Below are 25,470 nucleotides of genomic sequence, written 5' to 3' on the forward strand. Positions count from 1 at the left end.
TAACAGTGATTCGAATAAAGAAATAATTGACAATTACAGATGCACAAACAGTTCCTTCTTACAATATAATGCATTGAAATCCTCGACGTTCAAACATAAAATTTTCCTTAAGTGGCCAATAACTGTATGGTTTACCCTATGCATTTTTTTTAAATTAATTTACTCTTTAATATATCGGGAAACGCATAATAACATATTTCTGTTTTCTGTATAGGGCACCAATTTTATATTATTGTCATAAATAATTAATGTGTCTAAGTATTAATTAAACTCATTTACCTTTTCATATGTGTTTGTGATGTTAAGCCTGTTATTATTCGGTTTAGAATCTTTTGTCATCCAGTCTGCTCTCAAAAAAGTTGAAAGTTAGAATATTACCGTTTGTTCTGTATGGTTGTGAAACTTGGACTCTCACTTTGGGAGGAACAGATGTTAAGAGTGTTTGAGAATAAGGTGCTTAGGAAAATATTTGGTGCTAAGAGGGATGAAGTTACAAGAGAATGAAGAAAATTACACAACACAGAACTGCACGCATTGTATTCTTCACCCGACATAGTTAGAAATATTAAATCCAGACGTATGAGATCGGCAGGGCATGTAGCACGTATGCATATAGAGTGTTAGTTGAGGTGTCGGAGGAAAAAAAAAACTTTTGCAGAGGCTGAGACGTAGATAGGAGGATAATATGAAAATGGATTTGAGAGAGGTGGGCTATAATGGTAGGGAGTGGATTAATCTTGCTCAGGATAGAGACGGATGGCGGGCTTATGTGAGGGCGGCAAAATGAACCTCCGGGTTCCTTAAAAGCCATTTGTAAGTAAGTAAGTTTTTGATGTTATTATTCACATTTAAATTACAAGTAACAACAAAATATTTTGTTTTGTTAAAATTTACCAGATCCTTGTAAAGGCTTTAGGGTCTAATAGCAATAGAATGAGATTTTACTTTAATGTTCGTTTTCACCAAATATATTGCACCGAATATATTTGAATATTAATTAAAAAATCTTTTATTGATATTTGTGGTTTCATCACTAACAAATCCTGCATTACCATATTCTTTTTCGAAAATCTACTGATTGTGCTGAACGTTATATAGCAGAACTTTTAACACCTATCGCATTTTAACTTTCGTTGAAGGTTGAAAAGTTTCAGTAGCATCATCATCATCTTCTACTTCAGATTGTTGTACCATTTATGAATCTGAAGTAATAGCCCCGCACATGTCTCTCCTGTCTGCCTAGCACAGGTCGCGAGCTCATATTGAAGGATAAACACAGTGGCAATCTGACTCCAATTTTTGTTCACGTAACAAAGCGAAGTCAACGATGGGCAACTCGAGTCTGGAACGGAAGGGAGGAGGCACTATGGCCCAGCACTGCGACCTGTTACGATCTATTACGCCAACCCTCAAGCTAAGCGCATTCCCAAACCCACACCGGCTGACTACACTAAGGTTCGCTTCGTACCTAAGTTTCGAGCAGACAACCCTTCTCGTGCCTAGGCCAGCCCCGTTCGATCGGAGAATGCTATGGAATGATGACGAAATGGACAAATGGTGACGGCATGATGTAGATGTCTACTATGGGTAAAAACGGGAGAATCCCGAGGAAAAAAACTCCAACTGCGACCTTATCCGCCACAAGTGTCACTATGAATTTTTCAATGAAAAATCCCAGACCTCACCGGGACGCGAACTCGGGCCACCTGCGTGACACGCCGGAGGTCTGACCACTCAACCGCTGCACGGGTCGGCCGCTCGAGTTGGGCGTACTGGAATTAGTTCCCAAATCTGTGAATCAGTTCCCAGTTCGTTCCAGAGCTATACCCGAGTTGGTTCCAGGTTGGGTTCATCTGTGTACTGCAATTGGTTCCCGCGCTAGACCAAGCCAGAAAACATTTCCCTTCTTATTTTATACAGACTTAGAACTGTCAACTACTGTCTACGGTACTGGGTATGTTAAAAATGTTTTGTGCTTGGCGGACACGTAGCGTCGAATAACTTCATAATTTTATTTTTCTATCGGTAAAAATTTGTAACAAACGTGTCGCAGGAATGTAGGCTATATCTATCACTCTGTTATTAGAAAGTTTTTCCCATCAAACCTTCCACAAAATTTACCTTTTGTCGCATTATCTTTGGTCTATATTTACTTTTACTTCTAAGCTTAATGTAAGTATCACACTGAACATCCTTTAGAGTATCTCCTAATGCAAAATATATTTGGGTGTGGGGCACAAAATTGTGCATTAAGTTTACTGTGAAAAGATTCACAACAGTTGGTTGTGCGCTCTGAGGAAGAAGTAATTATCGATTTTAGGTGGCGTTATAGGCAATAACAACTACTTCATCCCCGTTGTTGATATTTGAACACTGTCACTTCTCTGGTACATGATCGATAAACATCCCCTTTCCAAACAGTTTTAGAACCTACTCGCGTTGTTATTTGAACATGGGGGACCTACTCACTCTGTTGATATTTGAACATGGTGAACTACTTACGTTGTTGATATTTGAACATGGGGAACCTACTCACGTTGTTAATATTTGAACATGGGGAACCTACTCACGTTGTTGATATTTGAATATGGGGAACCTACTCACGTTGTTGATATTTGAACATGGTGAACTACTTACGTTGTTGATATTTGAACATGGGGAACCTACTCACGTTGTTGATATTTGAACATGGGGAACCTACTCACGTTGTTGATATTTGAACATGGGGAACCTACTCACGTTGTTGATATTTGAACATGGGGAACCTACTCACGTTGTTGATATTTGAACATGGTGAACTACTTACGTTGTTGATATTTGAACATGGGGAACCTACTCACGTTGTTGATATTTGAACATGGGGAACCTACTCACGTTGTTGATATTTGAACATGGGGAACCTACTCACGTTGTTGGTATTTGAACATGGGGAACCTACTCACGTTGTTGATATTTGAACATGGGGAACCTACTCACGTTGTTGATATTTGAACATGGGGAACCTACTCACGTTGTTGATATTTGAACATGGGGAACCTACTCACGTTGTTGATATTTGAACATGGTGAACTACTTACGTTGTTGATATTTGAACATGGGGAACCTACTCGCGTTGTTGATATTTGAACATGGGGAACCTACTCACGTTGTTGATATTTGAACACGGGGAACCTACTCACGTTGTTGATATTTGAACATGGGGAACCTACTCACGTTATTGATATTTTGTTTGGGAACCAACTGAAGAACAGCGCTCGAGTTACAGGACAGTCGCAGTCTGCGTCAGTAGTGGACATGATTTACTGGAATTGATTCTCTTTACAACTATGCACATAATATTTTTAGCCTATATTTGCAGACGCCGCACTTACATTCTCCCGATGTATTATTCAATGTATGGCTTTAAAGTCTAAAGCCAAGGAGTATCACTGGAGTTCACACCTGTGGAGTAACAGTTAGCGCGTCTGACCGCGAAAAAACAGGTGGCCCGAGTTGGAATCCCGGTCGGGGCAAGTTACTTGGTTGAGGTTTCTTCCGGGGTTTCACCTTAACCCAATACGAGCTAATGCTGGATAATTATCGGTACTGGACCCTGGACTCAGATGCAGCGTCGTAAAATAACCCACTGAAAATACCAGTGGAAAGTTTTTATTTTATTAATGTAAATACCTCGGAATGAATGTAAATACCTCGGAATAACATTTAGCAGCGATCTCGGCTGGGGGGAACACGTTACAGACACAGCGGGAAAAGCATGGAGAGCGTTACACTTTGTGATAAGGTTCTGATAAATCCAAAGAGATTGCATATAAATCACTAGTACGTCCAGTAATGGAATATGGTGGTGCATGTTGGGATCCTTACAGATTAGAACATATTAAGACACTGGAAAAGATTCAAAAACGGGCTCTCACGTGTTGTCGGAAAAATTCACCATTAAAATGGAACACACTCACGGACAGGAGAACTCGAATTCGATTATGCGCACTGTTCAAAACATACAGAGGTGAGCCTGCCTGAAGAGAAATAAAAAATAGGTTGCAGCCGCCAAATTACTCTTCAAGGAACGACCACTCATATAAACTGAGGGAAAGAAGGCAGAGGACGGACACTGGAAAGTTTTCTTTTCTCAATCGTACTATCAGGGACTGGAATGCTTTACCTGCAGACTTACTGAAGGCTTTACCAACAACCAAAAATGTATTTAAAAATAGGCTTAAGGACTTTACTAATAGACGGTAATTATACACAGTATTTAAAGGGTGTAAATGATATGTTGTTATTGAACTGTTGTATCAGTGAAGAATTATGTTGTGTCAGTGAAGTGTGTAGTGTAAGTGAAACGTGTTTCTGTCAGTGAAGCTTTATAGTTTATAGTGGCAGTGCAAAGTATTTGAACAGTGAAATGTTTTTGAAGTGTTAGTGTAATCAGGATAGAATCAGTGAAATGTGTCGTAGTTCCAGTGCAGCGAGTGAGTTGACAGCGAAATTAGTGTAATGTTGAAAGGTACTTGTGCAGATATGAAGATATCATACTCATGGGTTTTAGTTCGATCTTAGTTTTAAGATACAAATTAGATTTATTTCAAATGTTATTTTAAGTTATCGTTTCATTTAATTTAGGATATTCCCTATTATTATTATTATTATTATTATTATTATTATTATAAATTATTGTTAGTATTAATTATTGGTATTATTATTAATTGTATTTTAATTTAATAAGTTTATTATTGTCATTATTGAGTGTATAGTTACCACTGCCACCGGATATATACCCATTGCAGTGTGAATAAATACATACTTGTCTATTTGTTTCCCTACAACAGAACAGAAAAACATGCTGTTATAAACAGTTATGTAATTTTATATGTAATATATTTAAGAATTTGTAATTAATTCAAATTAATGCAGTAGATATGGTTAATTTCAAGTAGCAAGACGGGGTTACCCACGTCAAATGTATTATCCTTGTAATAATATAAACTATCAGTCTATAACTATAACCCTAATGTACTTTAGGGTAAAATAGGGTTAAATAAATAAATAAATACATACATACATAACTTATTTCCACTGTTCTGTCAGGAACCGTGAGAGATGACAGGCTGATGTACTTAAATTATTCGAAACATCTTCTACAGCTAAAACTAAACAATCTTTAACATTCCCCTCCATTGCGAATGGCTTCATTTTTTCCGCAATAAATTTGGAAATGCGGTAAATGGCATGAACAATTTTTGTTCTGTGGCTTGTTAACTACCTTATTAGATTTTTTATGTTTTTCATTTGTCTTTTTAGACGTTCGAATTCGGACCTATGATCGATCATAGGAACTTTTTTTTTCATTCAAAAAGGCTTCAAGAACCGTATCATAAATTTATAACATTTTTTCGTGAAAAATCCTCTTCTAACTTGAATGAATGAGAGTAATACAAATTTGTAAAGCAGAATAACTAAATTACGAGCGCTTAAATACGTCTACTGTCTGGGTACAATGTCATACAGGGTGTTTCAAAAATACGGGGCATAATTTCAGGTATGTATTTCCCACATGTAGACAATCAAAATAGTTCATTACAACATGTGTCCGGAAATGCTTTATTTCCGTGTTATGGCCTTCACAACATTGAAATTCACCGGAACGTTTTTCTTTCCGCAGGTCGTTGCCGTCAAAGCAGACATTAAGAGGGCAGTTCATTCCGAGGCGAAGGTTACATTCAGTGTTGTGTAGGCGTTAGACTGTGCGACATGTATTCAAATCAAGAGCTGGCAGAGATACACTTCATGTACGGTAAGGCGGACGGCAATGCTGCGCTGGCTCGTCGTTTGTACCGGGGGAGGTACCCACAGCGACAATGTCCAGATCGGAAGACATTTGTACGTCTCCATTACCGTCTGTGCGAGTATGGAAAATTTAACTCGATGGATAGGTAGAGGTGGCCCAATTGCTTGGCCTCCACGCTCACCTGATCTGAACCCTCTCGATTTCTACTTGTGGGGCCATTTAAAATCATTGGTTTATTCGTCTCCGGTGCCTGATTTTGAATCCCTTCGGAATCGAATTGTGGCATGTTCTGAGGAGATACGCAATACTCCTGGAGTTTGGGATCGTGTTCGCAGGTCAATGAGACATCGATGTGAGGTCTGTATTCAAGCAGGATGTGGACATTTTGAACATCTTCTGTAATGACAACGACCTGCGGAAAGAAAAACGTTCCGGTGAATTTCAATGTTGTGAAGGCCATAACTCGGAAATGAAGCATTTCCGGACACATGTTGGTAATGAACTATTTTGATTGTCTACATGTGGAAAATACATACCTGAAATTATGCCCCATATTTTTTAAACACCCTGTATAGGGGTAACATATACAATTTTAGCGTCCATATTTCTCAATATTTTCATATATTTTAAGAGCCATTTTAACTGCCTGAATTCATATTTTAAGTGTCATTTTAACTACCGTATCTGAATACTTGATGTGTTAAGCCTAAACGTGAAATGTCCAGTGGTCAGAAACGCACTGGATGTGCAACTCTCGCTACAATGTTATTTAAACTTCACCACCAACAGAAGCAAGCTTCCAATTATAGGTGGCTTACTTGATACAATGTATATACAAAATACATAATACTTACTTAGTTGAGGCTTTTAAGGAACCCGGAGCTTCATTGCCGCCCTCACATAAGTCCGCCATCGGTCCCTATCCTGAGCACGATTTAGAAAATACATTAAAAAAAAAAAGCAACACAAACGAAAGAAAGAAAGATACATATTAAATGCTATAATAAAATATTGCAGTTAATATTAGTGCCAAATGTCAATATAATAGTGCAGAATTGTTTAAAAACCAGAGTAAAAACACTATAATACACTTATTCATAATTTAAATAGTGTACCTAAGGAAATATAGTTCTTTTTAAAATTATATGAACATTTTTAATTGATAAACTGAAATCTAATACCGTATTTGCTCGCGTAATTTGCGCACTTTTTAATTAACTTTGGCCACTGAAAAATTGGGGTGGGTAAAATATGCGGATTTTTCAAATAAGAGGTCCTGTTCTGAAATACAAGTATTTACGGTAGGGCTAATTTTCTATACCGGTAACTTGTCTCTACCAAGGACAAGCATTGTTAAAGTAGCGGGACTTTGGGGTTTCTTTCTGAAGCAGGTACTTCAGTTGCTGGTGAATGACCTACGATCGACTGTAGGGAAGGAAAATCCCTACTACACGGAAAAAAATATGTACGTAATCCCTACTACACTGAAAAAAATATGTACGTAAAATGTGTGCGCAAAATACACGGAGCAAAAATAAAGTTCAAAATAATCCCTTAAAAATTAGGTTGCACAAAATACGCGGGGGCGCAAATTACGCGAGCAAATACGGTATTAAATATACAATATACAAGTATTTCGAAGCAAGTTTCATGTCCCTCGCATAATATATAATTTTTATTATTTCAGTACACGTACCGGTACTGTACATTGCCTATAGACCGACTTGAACAATAATATGAGCCGTTCAGAGCAAAAGTGGTGTAAGTCAAAATTGGGTAATGAGGTTTAAAGTAAAAATTCTGTAAAATACAGCGCAAATTAGCAATTAATATGACCTTCTTGCTAACCACTGACTACTAATAGTTTAAATAAATTGAATATTAATTGCTACTTTGCGCTGTATTTTACAGAATGTTTACTTTAATCTTCATTATCAATTTTTTATTTACACCACTTCTGCTCTGAACGGCTCTTATCTATACAATTTCTACAGACATTTCAGTAAATGTAAATATGCTATTATTAGTGATTGTTTTTCTTTTTTTCAGAGTATTGGGATAACATGAAAGTCCAAGCCCTATCTCATGGAGATATATTCAGGATGTGGATTGGTACAAAAGTCCTTGTTTTCGTCTGGAGTCCTAAATACGTTGAGGTAACGTACAGTTGTCAAAAGAAAAAGTGGTAGCTCTCTAGAAGCAAAGTTCTCTTCGGGTATCTTCGCTACAATTCGGAGACAGGCGATGTTATATGTTGTTGGACCACGTTGCCTGATATCTACAGATATAACTAAAGTGTTCTCTGTTACTTTATAGCGTAATGATAGGATTCCGGCCTGGTACTCGTGAGACCCTGTGTTCGAACACAACCTAGTGCTTTTTATGTTCTTTTTTGTTTTGTTTTTTAAGAGAGAGAGACAGAGTGAGAGTATATATATATATATATATATATATATATATATATATATATAATTGTTCCTTTCTGTTTTATGATTATTTTAGTAATTAACATCAGGTTCATGAATTTATTATTCCATGACTTTATCATTATTTATTATGACCAGGGAACGGATTTATATGGACTAAAAATATATGAAATATGTAAATATATATGTAGTTATTTTTACCAAAATATGGAATTAAATATGGATTTTTACCAAAATATGGAATTAAATATGGACTTAAAATTATAAAAAAATGACTATGTACGTTAAATATTGGTACATTTTAATCAAACTAAACAACAAATATAATGGACGTACCTTATCTTCCAATGTAGTTTCAACAAAACACAATTTTTATTGTCTGTTACCATAACAATAGGTTACAAACATTTCTTTCAAGTGCTGAAAAGTGAATCTTCTTCTATTGTCTCTGAGGATAGATTTATACTGACTAAAAGAGCGTTCGACGTCACAAGAAGTAACTGGTACATAATTCAATTTCACAATGTCTGCTGGGGATAAGTCCAAGTTAATCTTCACTGTTGATTCACCACTCATCACAGCAACAACCTTTTGTAGTTCTTCATATCCAGGGTTTTTTGAAAGTACAGTGTCCACCTTAGCTCTTACTGCATCTGCAACTTTACCTCTACCACGATTCAGTTGTTCCACAGTACTATTTATAATTTCAAAACTTTCAGATAGTGAAAGGTGCCTATTTTGGAGACTTTTGAGCGTTTTTATGATGCATGAAAATGTATGCTGAATGTGAGCTAAGTCATTCTTCACACTTATGTCACAGGTAACTGTTTTCGCAGTATCAATTGAGACTGCATCTTCAGAGTCCAATGCAAGGAGAACATTGTTAATAGAGTCTATATGTTCGGCATAATATTCAACTGCTTCTAGCCATGTACCCCATCTAGTTAAAATTGGCTTTGGTGGCAATGGAATTTCAGGGTACATTTCTTTCAACACGTTAACTCTACTGGGAGCTTTGAGAAATACTTTTTTCACTGATGAAATCAACAAATCTACTTTAGGGAAATTGTCTCTGACCACTTCTGCCACACGATGAAATGCATGCGCCACACAAGTAAAATGAGTCAATTTAGGATATACAACAGATAATGCTTGTCCAGCTTTGACCATATAAGGGGCAGCATCGCTAATAAAGAATAACACATTATCGTACATAATACCCTTTGGCCACAGGATACCCATAGCTTCGTTGAACAGTTTAACTATAGTTTTGTTATTGCACTTTTCTAGAACATCACAATGTAAAAGAATTCGTTCAGAATATTGTTCACTTAACAAACCGATAACTACATTACCAACAAGTCTACCTTCTTTGTCGGGAGTCTCATCAATGGAAACCCAAATTGAACTATCTTTAATTTCATCTCTTATCTTCTGTATTGTCTCATCGTAGATGGATGGAGCATACGTCTTCCTAAGTGTTGACTCATCCGGGATTGTATGTTGAGTATATTTTTCAAGGAATTCCCTGAAGACCTTATTCTTTAGTTTGTAGAGAGGAATATCAGCAGAGATGAGAGAACGGCACAGGTCGATGTTAAACTCAGATCTTACATTCGATGTTGTTGGTTGTGTTAAAAACAATTGTCTCTGCTTGGAATTTAGTTGTTTGTTGGCCTGATGTTTACTAGTTGTAATGTGTTGTTGCACCAGGAACTTTTGTGTAGATGATACTGCACACTGACACAAATTACAAAATAATATTTTATTGTCAGTTGATAAACCATCTTCTTTAAATTCTGAAATGTAACTTGTTAGTTTTGATTTTAAATTGACTGAATGACGTACTTTTGGCATATTTACCGTCTTTATAGTATGATTTACAAAACTGAACCTATGTGTACTCTGACTGGCATTTAACTGTTGAGCTGCACAACTGAAGTCTGTTAAAAATTTTAAATTAAATTAATACAGTTTTGTAACTTACTTTCCCATTGTTGATAGGACTGCTAATTTTCAAATAACTCTGATGTTAAAGGGATTACTGAACATGTGTTTAAATCTCTATTGTTGAAATGTATTTTTAAAAGTTAATGGAATTTTGTTTTGTTTTATTGTTAAACCTAATATAATATGGACTGTTTTATATGAAATATGGAAAATATATGGAAATTAACGAAAATATGTACTAAACTCTAAAATATGGAAAAATATGGAAAATAAAAGTAGGATTTTTCAACCCTACACATTGTGAAACATAAAGATAATGCAAAATATAAATTATATTAGCTTTATAAGTAAATATGTATTTACATATAAATCCTTTCCCTGATTATGACAATATGGCTGCAAATAGAAGCAAAATAAAATATTTTATTCTCAACAAAAATATATTTCGTGGCATAAACATAAACTTACTGGCGTCTGCCTCAGAACATTCAAACAATTAAGCGTTCAAAAAACAAAACAAAAAGTCAACTTCCCCACATCTCGATCACATCTTGCAGTCCAGTGGGCATGGAATCGACTAGTCTTTGCAAATAGCGACTGTTCTCAGCCACGATATTCCAGGCATCCAGGACATACATACATATGAGTACTGTTCATGGGCAGACCTTTCACTGCAAACCCAGCATTCTCCAATCTTTTCTATTTTCTGCCTTCCTCTTAGTCTCCGCATATGATCCATATATCTTAATGTCGTCTATTATTTGATATCTTCTTCTGCCCCGAACTCTTGTCGCGTTCACCATTCCTTCCAGTGCATCCTTCAGTAGGCAGTTTCTTCTCAACCAGTGACCTAACCAATTCCTTTTCCTCTTTCTAATCAGTTTCAGCATCATTCTTTCTTCACCCACTTTTTCCAACACAACGTCATTTCTTATTCTGTCTGTCCACTTCACACTCTCCATTTTTCTCCACATCCACATTTCAAATGCTTCTATTCGTTTCTCTTCATTTCGTCGTAATGTCCATGTTTCTTCCCCATACAATGCCACACTGTACACAAAGCACTTCATTAGTCTCTTCCTTAGTTCTTTTTCCAGAGGTCCGCAGAAGATACTCCTATTTCTATATTGTGAATTTTTAAATAAATAAATTATGTAGACAAGAAACTAAATTTGGATAAAACTGAACAACAGTAGATCGTAAAGTATCTATTTCTGAAAGAGTTGTCCGGTGTCCGGTAAAGAATTTTTTTCGGATATAGTGGCTGCATTAAAGAATCGCTGTCCTTCATATGCCACCATAAAAATGAGTTGCGAAATTTAAAGGAGAAAGAACGGAGATGGCAGGTATACACCGTGTTGGAAGACATCTTCTACAATCACTCCAGGAAATATGGATGCCGTAAATGGATCCCTAAATACCTGAGCCCTGATCAGTAACGACTCTAGAGTGACAACTTTCAAGTTGCTTCTCCGCCTTTTTAAATATGATTCTTCTAACTTTTTGGATCATATTGTAATTATGGTCGAAATATGGGTCCATCATTACGATTCCGAAATAAAAGAACAATAAAAAAAATGAAACACACTGGTTCTCCCCGTCCAAAGAAATTGTGTGCTGTAAGTTCGACACGAAAGTTCCTCGCGTCAGTTTTTTAAGACAGAATAATTATGATATAGGCCTACCGCTTAGAACAAAGCAAATTTTGACGGGAGCGTATTATTCTTCATTATTAACTAACTTTGGGGGAAAATTATGGAGAAACGTGGTGGTAAAACTACTAGACTCGTGCTATTCTTGCAAGGTAATACACCCGTTCACTAGTTCCTGTTTGCGTTGCAGAAAATTCATGAAGTTGGCTTTGAATTGATCGACCATCCACCATCAGCGGTCTCAAACATTAGCTAATAGGGCAAACCTCGCTCCTTCCGGAATAACGCTGCCCTCACGAGGGCAGCTAGATAAGCGTTCGGGTATGTTCGTGACAGTGACGTCAAACACCACGTAATATGAACAGATCGACTCGGTCACATACAGCTAGAGATGAGCTTAAACGATATTTTCAAGTATCTGTGACAATTGTGGCTGTGACAATTAAATATCTGTGACTTTTATCGGTGATTTTGTCACACCGATATTTTATATCGATACGTAGCATGAATTACACCGATATTTTGTCACACCGATAAAAATTAGCAGGAAATATTGAAGAGCAGTGAAATATGAATACGATTTCTCTAGACACACTACTCATCAGTGATTTGTATGGGAAAATTCAACAAAGAAATTATGTACATGTACCATCAACAAATAAATACTTAGCTAACTGAACAGCAACATGTCAAAAGTTAACCTCATGTACCAAGAGGTTATATTATAGATATTGAACCAGTTGGTCATTTTTAAATGTAGTTGGGTATAGAGAAATTGAGGTTATATAATTATCCTAATCGTTTTAAAAATTGATCCTTTTTATTGCATATAATATAATGGATAAATTATTTTAACTCGTGCATTAACATTATAATATTGAGTCACAGAATAAAAGTTAATGAAACATAAGTATTCGGAAAAACATTGGAAAATAATTACAAAAAAAAACAGTTGTTCAGACAGGATTTTACACAAGATTAAGTACTGGTAACCAATGGTGTTATTATTTAAATCGTGTAATAACTACATCATTTATAATAAGATGGGAAAAACTACCGCCAGATTGCTGTTATTGTATCATGCGCACGCGCAAACCTACGACGTAGAGGAGAAAATATCAGTCGCAGAGTACTGAATACGGAGCAGATTTCGATAGCGATATTTTGTCACAGATATTTCGCGTCATCAGTCACAGGTTTATCTGTGACAAAAAATACCTGTGACAAAATATCGGTTTGTGAAATATCGGCCATCTCTACTTACAGCCTAGATCAGTGGCCGGTAAAAGCTGCGGTTATGACGTAAGAGCCAGTCAGGCCTCAAGAGCTTGGAAGAGCGAGCAGTTGAGTCGTATTACTGTTAATTCGCACCAGCGCAGTGGCGTCAGTGCAGCAATGATGCGACAGTTCTTGGAGATAAATTGATGGAATCACATTCCTGTATTTTGCTAGGGAATAACTACTCTGAGGTCATGATGGCAACATTCTTGGCAAATTCCCCGTCATTAAAAGAACGCATGTTCTTTGCAATGGCTAGTGAAATCCTATATCTTAAGCCTTAAGCTTACCATTGATTCACTGACAGTGTGTTCCCTAGCTTCACTTAACAATTTATCTTTCAATTGCTGCACCAGTATTTGTCGATATTCTCCCCCATATTTGTCATAATCATTTGTGTGGCATACAGAATAATGGCATTGTATATTGAACTTCTTTACATGCTGAAACAGCTTGCCACAAATCAAACACTTCGCCATTCCGAGTAGACAAAGTGTTGTAGTAATGTTTAAATTATTTATTTCTACATTTGTATATTTATAGCAGTTTCGGAGCCTCATTTACATAATGCGAATGCTTCTGCAGCTGGCTGTATTATGAATTTCATATTATTATAAGTATATTAAATTTGATTACAAACCAAAATATAATGTTACACTGATTTATCACGGTTGTACAGTTTTCTTTTCATACAAATGTATTGTAATTGTGCTGCTCTCATACTACCTCAGACGAATGGATCGCGCTCTGTCATTGCATAGGCGCCGTACCACCACTGTTCATTTGAACCTTCTCTCCTCGCTGTGCTCAGTATGCAGTTTCCCGAGCAAAGAGCGTGGCGGCTCCGTGGTATGACGTCACAGAGCACGGAACATGCCGGTCACTGGCCTAGATCATAATATACCCCACACAGGTCGGCCTTATATAGTAGGCTTTGACGTTAACAACTTTTGTCAGGTTTACTACGCTGCCATCTAGTTGTTACATAAGGATTCACGTCATAATTCCCATTTGAATTGCATTAGCGACTGTACTGCCATCTCGTGTTCGTTTACGGCAAACGATTTTAACATAGCGATAACCTATCTGTTACATATATGATCTAGACTTACAGTTACACATTGTTTTCCGTTAGCGTCCGTAGAGAAATGACTGTCTAAAGTAGCTAGGAAATCTGAAATCTTTGCGTTACGAGAAAGTTTGGAAAAATATTATTTGTTTACAGAAAGTGAAACTAATAAGGTTGAGATAAAGGAATTTTTAGACAGTCTTTAAGCACCCAGTATCAGAGCTTACTGATGAGGAATGGATACAAGATTTAGCCTTTCTTAGTCATATCACTGCGTCTTAGTCAAAGTCTACAAGGGAAAGCTAGCTTAATAACTGACATGTATGATAAAATCAAATGTTTTATTATGATGCTCACGTTATTGGAAAATCGGGAACGTTATATGGTTATCTGGTTTAACAGAACAGTAACATCTTAGATACAGTGAAATTTTGAGCATAGATTCAAGGAGTTTCATCTTTTTAAAAAGGATTTTGAATTGGTTACAACTCCATTTTCGGTTATGCATAATGTGTGTATTATATATATATATATATATATAGTCAACCTGCTTGGCGAATTGGTATAGCGCTGGCTTTCTATGCCCAAGGTTGCGGGTTCGATCCCGGGCCATGTGCTTAAATGCGACAGGCTCATGTCAGTAGATTTACTGGCATGTAAAAGAACTCCTGCGGGACAAAATTCTGGCACATCCGGCGACGCTGATATAACCTCTGCAGTTGCGAGCGTCGGTAAATAAAACATAACATTTTATATATATATATATATATATATATATATGTGTGTGTGTGTGTGTGTGTGTGTGTGTGTGTGTGTGTGTGTGTGTGTGTGTGTGTGTGTGTGTGTGTGTGTGTTCATTTATACAGTTTTCTACAATTGATTAGCTTTCGTCATTTTTAATATTTTTACACTTTTAATTTAATTTTGAGGTTCTTTAACATGAATGTTACAATGCATAAGTAAGCTATTTTATCATTCCCAAATATGAATGAATACACATATATGGAATATATCCATTCAGAAAGCTTACTTTCATTTTCCTTACGCAGAGACCACTCACAGTGTCACACGCTACGGATTATGTACATGCGTAACGTGAACTATAATACGTTAATAAGATGTTAAGAATCAAAGGTGATTTGGGTACACGTCTTATCACAGAAGCGTTACGATCAGCGCTCTCAAGGTTACATCAATGTACGATCGGATTCCTTCGGTTTCGGAATACCATGGGTGGGCAACTCGTGCTCCCAAACTGTGAACAAACTCAGTCAGGTAGAACGAACTCTGTGCTAGCTGCAGTGTACGTGGCCTTGCAACACGAGTGGTTGTTGGTTCGCTTGCGTCTATAGTGAGTGGCGGCTCGTAATGAGTGAATCACAGTGTAATCCGTTCAAATATTTTCCCTTTATTAACGAATGGGAAAACAAGTACCTTTTTGTTAAGAAGGAAGGTAAAGCTGTGTGTCTTATATGTTCGTCTACACTTTCTTACGCGTCACAAATTTCTTAAGAACATTGACAGTGATTATCATGATCCAATTCATTACACTAAAGTAAGATAGCTTAGCAGGGGTGCCATGTTATACAGGGTTTTCATGCTCAAGGAAGAAATAGATATTTTTACGATAAGCGAAGGTATAGAAATTCCACAACAAACAGACCCAGTATGGATTTCTGATCTTGTTTTTTTTTTTTTTTTTTTTTTTGACTGGCATTTGTACACACTTAATGATCTGAACGTGCATTTACAAGGAAAAGATAACTTGATCATAAATATGATCGACCATCTGAGAGCATTTGTAGGTAAATTAAGGATGGCAGTATCAAGTAGAAAATAAACAACATTCACCACTTTCCTTCACTAGAAACTGTTTTCAAGAGCGATGAATAGAGTCAGCTTATCAAATATAAAACCCTTATTCAATACCTCTCAACAGAATTCACTGGTAGATTTGGAGAATTAGCGACAATGGACAAGGAATGGAGATTATTCTGCAATCCTTTTGGGTTTCAGCAGATAGAAGCTCCTGAAAATTTGGAAGTAGAATTGAAAATCTGCAGAACAGCACGACGCTCAGAGTTTCGGCGAAATCAGGAATCGAACTGTTCGTAATGCTGTCTAGGTCATAATTTTCAAATCTATGCTTGTTTGCCTCCCGCCTAGCAGCCATGTTTGGTTCCACATAGGGTAAACTAGGTTGTTATTGACCAGTATACGGTGATTGACCGCTTCCTTTTTTCAAGTATATTGTGAATAAACCACGATCGTGATTTCACTTTTTACTGCATAAACCTCTAGTAACAACCCTTATTTGTGGTTAGTTGTCGCTGTTCATCCCACTGAGTTAGTGTCTGTTGTCTGAGAGGACTGAAATCGATTGGAAATGCAACTGAACGTAAACAAGTGCAAGTAACTAGAGTAATTGCTAAGAATAATGCACACAATAATTTATTTATTCTGCAAAGAATACATAAATTCTGGTGCTCGTTTTTACACTCATAATGTGAGAAAAGTTATAAGGTTTCCGTCCACAGAATATTATTTTGTAAAAGTTTTTATATGACATAAAATACCCGTGGTCAATTACTATAAAATGAATGTCCGCAAACTACAGTGATTGGTCGTTTATAAATTATTTGTTAGAATAACGACCAATTTGCTCCAATTGTATACAGTATATGTTATCGGTTAAATGATGGGGATTTTTACAGGACTGATACTATATTATAATGCCTAAGCCAGGTAAAGTGCATTATACAGAGGAAGCTTTACGAAATGATATAGAACCTGTCCGCAGTGGAATTGGTTTAAATGAAGCTGCCAAGAAGTTTGGTGTCCTGAAAGCAACCTTAGCGTCCAGAAACAAATAGGCCTATCCTGTTGAAGGAGAAGTGTCCTTTGGTCCTCGCCCAGTGCTGAGTGAAGCCATTTGTAATAACATCAGAGAAATGACACACATGATAAAAGGCACAAAAGAGAAAAATGGAAGAAGAGGCAAGAGAAGAAAGGAAGCGAATAAGAGATGAAAGAAAAGGCAGCGAGAAGAGTTCTTTTTTATTTATTTTTTAAATTTTTTTAACTTGGTTATTTAACGACACTGTATCAACTACGAGATTATTTAGCGTCGATGGGATTGATGATCGTGAGATAGTATTTGGCGAGATGAGGCCGAGGATTCGTCATAGATTACCTGACATTTGCCTTACGGTTGGGCAAAACCTCGGAAAAAACCCAACCAGGTAATCAGCCCACGCGGGAATTGAACCTGCGTCCGAACGAAACTTCGGATCGGCAGGCAAACATCATAGCCGACAGAGCTACGCCGGTGGCAAAGAGTTCTTAATGAGAAAGATCAGAACAAGAGAAACGAAACAGACAAGAAAAAAGTGGAAACTGTGAAAATGTGTTGTTCAATCACTAATAAGTGAGTATTCAATAACTGTGCAGTAGACGGTCAATCACTAGTAAGTGTGTGGTCAATAACTGTGCAGTAGAAGGTCAATAACTGTAAAAGTGGACTTGTTATGTTTTTTTTAATTTACCTTTGCATTAAAATTTAATTTTTTCTTTTATTTATTGATTTTGATTTGTTTCTGAATCTTCACTTGACCCAATGCCTTTAAATTTCTCCCAATAAGTTACCACTGTGTTCCGCTATTTCATTGTTTTATTATTCATTAGCTTAAGTGGTCAATCACTATACAGTTTACCCTATGTGTGCGAGTAGTTTTTCACTACGACCAACAACAAAACTGTTTGGCGATCCAGGGTCACAGACGACAATTTAGTGGCTGTTTTACGCTTATGTGTTTCCAAACTTGAACCAGATTTTAATACTCTGACAGCAAGAAAAAGATGCCAAACGTCTAAATGTACAGAAGGAGTTCAGGAGTAAGTTTATTTCAGTTTCTGTTATATGTATAAAATTACTTCCTTGATTTTGTGATTATTTAGGAATGTAATACCTTTTTGAAATCTCTTTATTCTATAAACACTTGTAAACTCTGATTACTTTCTATGTTTCAATGGAGACAAATAATAACTAATATTAACAAACAGTATAATAAATGCTGCAAGTATATTTGTTGTATCTTGAAAGGGTTGTGTTTAATTTATGTTTTCAACACTAAATAATAACGTATTATATTTACAAAGCTTGGCAATAATGTAATTTTAGTTTTGTGTATTTAGTTATAGCGTGTCTGAAACTACTGTAGGCCTAATTATTGTACCAAGCATAATTTTGAAATACAAATCCTGGAGTAGGCCTCTTTAGCTTTGAGTATTTAGTTACAACCTGTCTAAAACTACTGTAATTATTGTACAATGCGTCTTTCTGAAATACAAATCATAGAGTAGCCCTAGATACCACGATCACCTGCACCAGCCGCCACAGCACACCATGGTAGTGAACTGCTTCTGTAACGAAACTACACACAGCTTGTAACTGCAGCGGCTGCCTCGGTGTGTGCTTTTTTTTGTGCCAAGACTTTTAGCGCCTCGGGAGTACGAGTTGCCCACCCATGGCAATAACTAACGATCTTTGCCCAATGCAGTTTTAACCTTGAGACCGCTGTAGACTCTATCTATAATCACTAGATTTAGTAACCTTCTTAGACTATTAATTATTTTCAAAGCTAAAAAAAAAAAGGAAAAAAGTAATAAGTACTGTGGAGGAACGGTTTGCAGTCCGAGACAAACAATATTGTTATTGAAAGGCTTATAATTGCTCTGTGACCTTTGTCCTAAGTTAACACAGTTATAAGGTGATTATTCTGAATAAATAAAACATTGTTTTGAGATACAGTAACTTTTTGAAAGTTAGGTTAAGAACTTATCAAAATTAATTATTAAGAGATTAACATTCATGTCACTGTTCGTCCACTTCAAATACCAGTGAAGGAAATGCTTAACGATGTTGTTTTCAGATTCTGCTCAGCAGCAATAAGGAAATCGCAAAGGGGTTTGGATACAACTTCCTCATGCCGTGGCTGGGTCTCGGACTTCTAACAAGTACAGGTAATTTTCTATTGTCAGATAAAAAGTACTTTAGGATTAAAATTTGAGATAGAACGATAGTGTTAATAATTTGAATAACGCGGCCCAAAAGTTTAAGTGACTATAATTTTTTGTACCAGATGCAAGAAATTTCCATTGCTGTAGCCTAGAACCTAGAACTTCAGATTCTTCTTTAGACAAATTTAAGTCACGTGCCAAATCATTCAAGTATACTTGCTCTACAAAATGTCTTTCACTTTCAGAATTATCTGCTTGAAAGTTAAAACCTTTTGATGTAGAGGCCTCTGGCTCCGGGGACAACTCAGACCGGGGATCACTATTTCTTTCACCATTACTATCACCAGGACTGCTATCACTACTACATGTCTTAGGGGGTACAGGAGTTAAGTTTGCAGCTTAACAAGTCTTGTAGATTGCGAACTTGAAGCTAACGGTTCCGTAGGTTCAATTCGCGCTGAGTGATATCTAAATTCAATCGAAATGAGAAGCCAATTTAATGTTATTTTGTTTATTTGAATCCTGAACAGCTGGTTATAATATGTACAATCCTTTTAGACTGATCTACATGTCAGCAAAGTAATTAATCAAGGTTTAAAGTCAATTCTGGTGTCAAACTTACATGATCTGACAGAAGAGAGGGTCATGACGTTGCATATTGATAGTCATGACCCCGTGATAGGGTGTCATCCCACATGAGTCCAGCTAGTGTGAACGGTGACTCGTATCCTCGTGAGGCGATAAGATGGATGACTTAAATTTATGAGTTACTTTCTTAGTGATAAATCCCAGACTATATGTCTGGCTACATTGTGAAGCAATATGAACCAGACTGATTCTTACCCGTGTATTATAATTATAGTAATATTAATTGTTAGAACCCTAGGTTTTGGGCCATTGGGGCTCGTAGCTCGACCACTGGAGTCGGGATACATAACTCAGGTACAGGTACAGGCAATTTCTCGAACAGGTTGCATGGCATAAGGTATATCTGGATATTGAATAACGTGTTTGCTTTTCCTAGACATGCCAGATATATTTGCCATGCAGAAGTAACAATCATTAATATCATTTGTTCATTCTCGCCACACCATAGATACAGAAAATGGTAACGCTTTGAGTTTGTCACGTAACAACAATCTAAGATTTGTCGTACAAGTAATACAACATTGATCAGATGACCATTGTTTTTCCTGGTCACCAATTTGATACCCGAAGTATAAAGAATATGCACGTTTAGTAATGTTATAAATTCTTTCCTCTGATTTTTGGGAGTAAGCCGTCCACAAACGTAACAAAACTTATCCGGATTATTTCTGCACTTCCGATGTGAACTAGCCCTTTGCATTGCATTACTAAAACACTCAATTACTTCTGAAAAAAATACACTAAGTGAAAAAGAAACTTCTCAATATACTACACTGCTATCAACACATCCACAATGAGACTGACAATTCGTTTCACAGATGGAGTATGAGTATTTTAAGCTGATAGGCGACATCACCACCCAGGTAGTATATTCAACTTCCGGTTAACATTGTCCTAAAAGGAATAAGAGAAGTTATTTCTTCAAATATTGTTGTTTACCGACAAATTTCCGGTTCTGTTTTAGTAAACAGAAACGTGAATAACATAAGTTACATCACGTTTAGTACATCACGTTTTATGCAGGAAATAGTATTTACTTTGCAACTCCATTAGAAGTGCCAGACCGATCTCTACCTGGATTTATCTCTTTGCGGTATCTACTTCTTAACTTCTAGAAGAAAAGACAGATTTATTACCGGTATCCTGACAACTGACTGATGGCCGGTTTCACCAACCTTCGTTATCATTATAACGTCTCGTTAAATAATTTAATGACACGTTAGTCAGTTTTTGTGTTTCACCAAGTATCATTATTGCTAACGCATCTTTAAATTCATCGTTAATTTATTAGGACCTATTCGTCGCGTTAAAACAGTAACGATGCGTTAAGAAGTCAACAACATGGCGGACGTAATTATTCGATGATGAAGTTCTTTATTTAGAACTTCAACATAACGACGAACTTATATGTTGTAATAACACTCGGAATAATCATTTTGAAGATTTAAGTGATAAAGAATTCCACGAAAGCTACACATTAAGGAAATAGTAGTAAGTATGATTCCAGAAGAAACTGAATACCGGTATACTGTATAGGTTAGAATACGACAGATAGAAATCACCCACTTAACGCCTCTTCAACAGATTCTTCTCGTTTTAAAATAACGTTGCGGGAAGTTTTGAAATAGTAATTGATGATAAGAACGGGGTATCAAAAGCTGTACTGTCTAGATATGTGAATAAATTATCAGACGTACTATCAACATTACAATAGTCATTATTTCTATAGGCCTAATAAGCTTATAGCTAAATTTTATGTTGTCATAGACAACATAGATTGTGTACATGTTCCAATCGTATATCCTGGCAGTAATATAGCCAAAAGATTCTGCAATAGAAGATCCTATTTTACCTTCAATATTCAAACAATTTCATAGGCCTATGTAACGCTCCGCATAGAAAAATTGTGGCTAAACTAGCGCTGAGGTAGTTTCCTTCGTACTCTGCTTATACACTTTGGACATACGAATCTGTGACAGGTTACGTTTGATTAGTTTAGGTTTTTGTTATGCCTTGCATATACGATCAACTGCATTACCACAAAAAAAATCCCTTATAAGTTCAACGATTTTCACTTCTACCTCAGAACTACCTCAGCGCTAGTTTATTGAAATTGTAATAGGTTAGAATACGACAGATGGAATCACCCACTTAACTCCTCTCCAACAGATTCTTCTCGGTTTAAGATAATGTTACGGTCTACACGGATAGCATAACATTCCAAAGGAGGATGCCTTTTAAATGAAAAGGGTGCAAAGAGATTTTCTTTTAGGTGACAATGGATACCCCTTAAAATCCAATTTAATGACACCTCTCCTGAATCCTGCCACACAAGCATGGCAAAACTGTTACAGGGTACTAATAAATCTGCATGAAATACAGTGGAAAAGTAGTATGCAATTTATGGAAGAGGCGATTTCCCGTCCTAAATTTAGGCCTAATATAACTGCTTAAAATGCTCTGTATAGAATTAATTGTGGCATCAGTTTTTAAGCTGTCGACCTTGTAATCCGCTAAATTTTCTCAGATTTCCTTTAGAAGCTACAATTTAACTGCTCTACATTCCTATTATTTACATTTGGAAGCAGCTGTCTTTTTTTTTATTTTTTAATTGCGGTATGACAACATACTGTATTTAGGAAGATGTTCTTAAAATTACTGCCTCTTACCCGTTTGCCTATGATTGTTTCCTCATGCCAAACAAAGTCAGCCATGATCATATGTAACCAATGAAATTCGCGATTTCGAAGCCATGGTCGTATGAAAAACAAAACATGCAAGATACAAGTACAAAATCCCCTCGTTAGTAAACGCCTGTTAATTTTAAAGATACGAGGCTTGGTGAAAGAGTCAACTTTTAAAGATTCCGTTAAAATTAAACGATCCATTTACTGACAAGTCGTTTGTGCTGATTTAAAGAAGCTTGGTGAAACCGGCCATAAGACTTGGTTAGATAGTATAACAAATAACACATTTTCATTTTTACATTTTGTAAGAACGAGGGCAGCCAACACATGACACGTGTGTTACCAGGTGGCACGCGAACTCGTTTTCGATGTAGGATATCTAATATATCTCAAAATTGTGAAGTGATGTGACATTTTAAGCATTGATTTCAGAATCTACTCGTGAAAATGGATTAAAAACATGTATTATCTTCACGGAGGTAAATTTATGTTGGGTAGTGTTATTAGCCTGATTGAAAATATTTTTTGCCGACCTGCATAGGAAACTGAAACATACAACCACATCATAAACACACAACCTACCCCAATTCACTTGACTCGATTATTAATAAAGGTGTCATGTCAATGTACACATCGATATATTATATGTGCCAGTAACTTTTGTGAAATTGAAACAAGTTTCCTGAAGTACAATCATTGCTTGTCCGAAATACATTTTCGTTTGAAAATTTTAAAATGTAGGCCTACTTAGTCATTAGTAAGATTCGGATAAAGGGATGTATCAGGATAGGCATCCTTGGTCCGTGCGTTTTGTTTACAAATATTAACTAGTTGTCGCGTGTCCCCCAGCCGACAGTAGCGACGACATATCAAATACCTTATAGTAAGGTATTTGGACATACTCTATTCAGTTCTTATCGGCTGTATTGTCCATTCACTGATGTTTTAACTAGGGAGTGGGGACTGCCCTTCCCAGCAGGCAGAGTTTTAGCTAGTGGAAGGGGTAGTGCTTACTTAGTCTGAAGCAAGTCAAGGCCTTATCCTATACAGCTATATAGCCTATTCTGATACAGCTACTTTATTCGAACCTTAGCCATCAGACTTAAATTATTTAAAGAGGTCTGGTGAATATCACAGTGGTAAAGTTTATTACTTTTTATGTTGAACAGAGGTTATAGTTTTTTACTGTTGTGAAAATCTAGCGATATTTTTATTATAAATTGAAGAGTCCACTGCAAGAATGATGGATGTCACTTTCTTGTCGAAAATGAACCAAGACTGCCAATGCATAGCTTAAGACATATAGAATGTACATATAGAGTTATTATGGCATTAACACTGAAAGTCATTGTCCAGTAATTATCGAAAAATCACAGTTACGCTTTGAGCGCTAAGCATTTCAAATTTCCAATTGCTTGTCCTGCAAAATGCATTCCAAATGACATCCATCATTCTTGCAGTGGACTCTTCAATTATAATTTTACTATATAAGTAATATACATATATATATTTTTACTTATGAACAATCATGTGGATCTGCGAGCTGTTTTATTTATAGACCCTAATATCAATCATCATTTCCTAAAAGCAGTATTTTGCATATGAATACACTAATTTCTTTCGTGAGCTGACTGTACAAGTTGGGTCCTTGTCGTATCGTTCGTTGCACAAAACAGTGGACATCGTACACATGTTTACTAAACTTATAGTTCAATGTGACCAAACACTGGGCTCTATACTTCGTTGTATAATGTCTGACACGCAACGTAAATATTGCCTGCAGAGGAAAGAGAAGTATAATTGCTATTGAACCAATAGCAGAGGTTTCGTTCCACGCTTATCTTGACGTTGAAGCGTTCTATCTCGCCCAGCTACAAGACAAGCGTGGGATGAGGCTTCTGCCACTGGTTCAATAGCAATTATATTTCCCTCCTCTTCTGCCGGCGGAAATGTTTACATCTCCTGTCCGACATTATGGAATTAAGTACAGTTATATTATAAAATATTCGAGAATCACACCTATCGGTAAAGTCTTGGAGTGATCAGTTACTTATGAAAGATCATGCACAGCTGAACTCCATACATGTTCTTCAGGAAAACATTGGCACGCCCACAGAAAACTGCTCACTCCGGCCTTCCACTTCAGGATCCTCGAGCAATTTGTCGACGTGTTCAACAACAATGGAAACATTCTACTGGAGAATCTGTCCAAGCATGTCAACGGTCCTGACTTCGAAATCAAACCATACATGCAATTGTGCGCTTTGGATAATATTAGTGGTAAGAGCTCTCATTCAAAATCACATATCAGAAAAAAAAAAACAGTAATATTTTAGATCTGTTGTACAGAAGAAAATTCTTAGACTTGTACGAGTATTAAGAATCGCAGATTTGGATCACATAGAATCAAACTGTACTTTATCCAAAAATCTGAATTGGCAGAAAAGAGGCAGTTAGATTCCACACGGTGATTCTATTACTAATATGAATGCAGATAAATTCCAATTTGATTCCAAAAGAGCAGTTTATCACATTCCCTGCAAAATTCTGCATTGATACATACTTTAATCCCATATTTGGAGAAAGTGCAGTTTGATTCTAGGCGACTCATTTTATGTATAAATAGCCTATTTAATGGTAAGGTTCTTAGAAAAATATTTGGGACTAAGAGGGATGACGTTACAGGAGAATGAAGAAAGTTACACAACGCAGAACTGGACGCAATGTATTCTTCACCTCATATAATCAGAAACATTAAATCTAGACGTTTCAGATGGGCAGGTCAAGTAGTACGTATGGGCGAATCCAGAAATGCATATAGTATGTTAGTTGGGAGACTGGAGGGAAAAGACCTTTAGGGAGGCCGAGATGTAGATGGAAGGGTAACATTAAGATGGGTTTGAGGGAAATTGGATATGATTTTTGGTACTGGATTAATCTTGTTCAAGATAGG

The 25,470-nt window shown here is 36.5% G+C and overlaps 1 protein-coding gene across 1 annotated transcript in view; it reads left to right on the forward strand.

Annotated features, from left to right (window-relative positions):
* Window positions 1-25,470, forward strand: part of LOC138694897 (cytochrome P450 4C1-like) — a 61,861-nt gene that overhangs the window by 14,453 nt on the left and 21,938 nt on the right. Inside the window, exons 3-5 of the mRNA XM_069819071.1 lie at window positions 7,838-7,944; window positions 19,095-19,185; window positions 24,612-24,797. Coding sequence (XP_069675172.1) covers window positions 7,838-7,944; window positions 19,095-19,185; window positions 24,612-24,797 — 384 coding nt within the window. The remainder of the gene's footprint in view (window positions 1-7,837; window positions 7,945-19,094; window positions 19,186-24,611; window positions 24,798-25,470) is intronic.

Source organism: Periplaneta americana, chromosome 2 (assembly GCF_040183065.1).
Source record: "Periplaneta americana isolate PAMFEO1 chromosome 2, P.americana_PAMFEO1_priV1, whole genome shotgun sequence".
NCBI lineage: Eukaryota > Metazoa > Arthropoda > Insecta > Blattodea > Blattidae > Periplaneta > Periplaneta americana.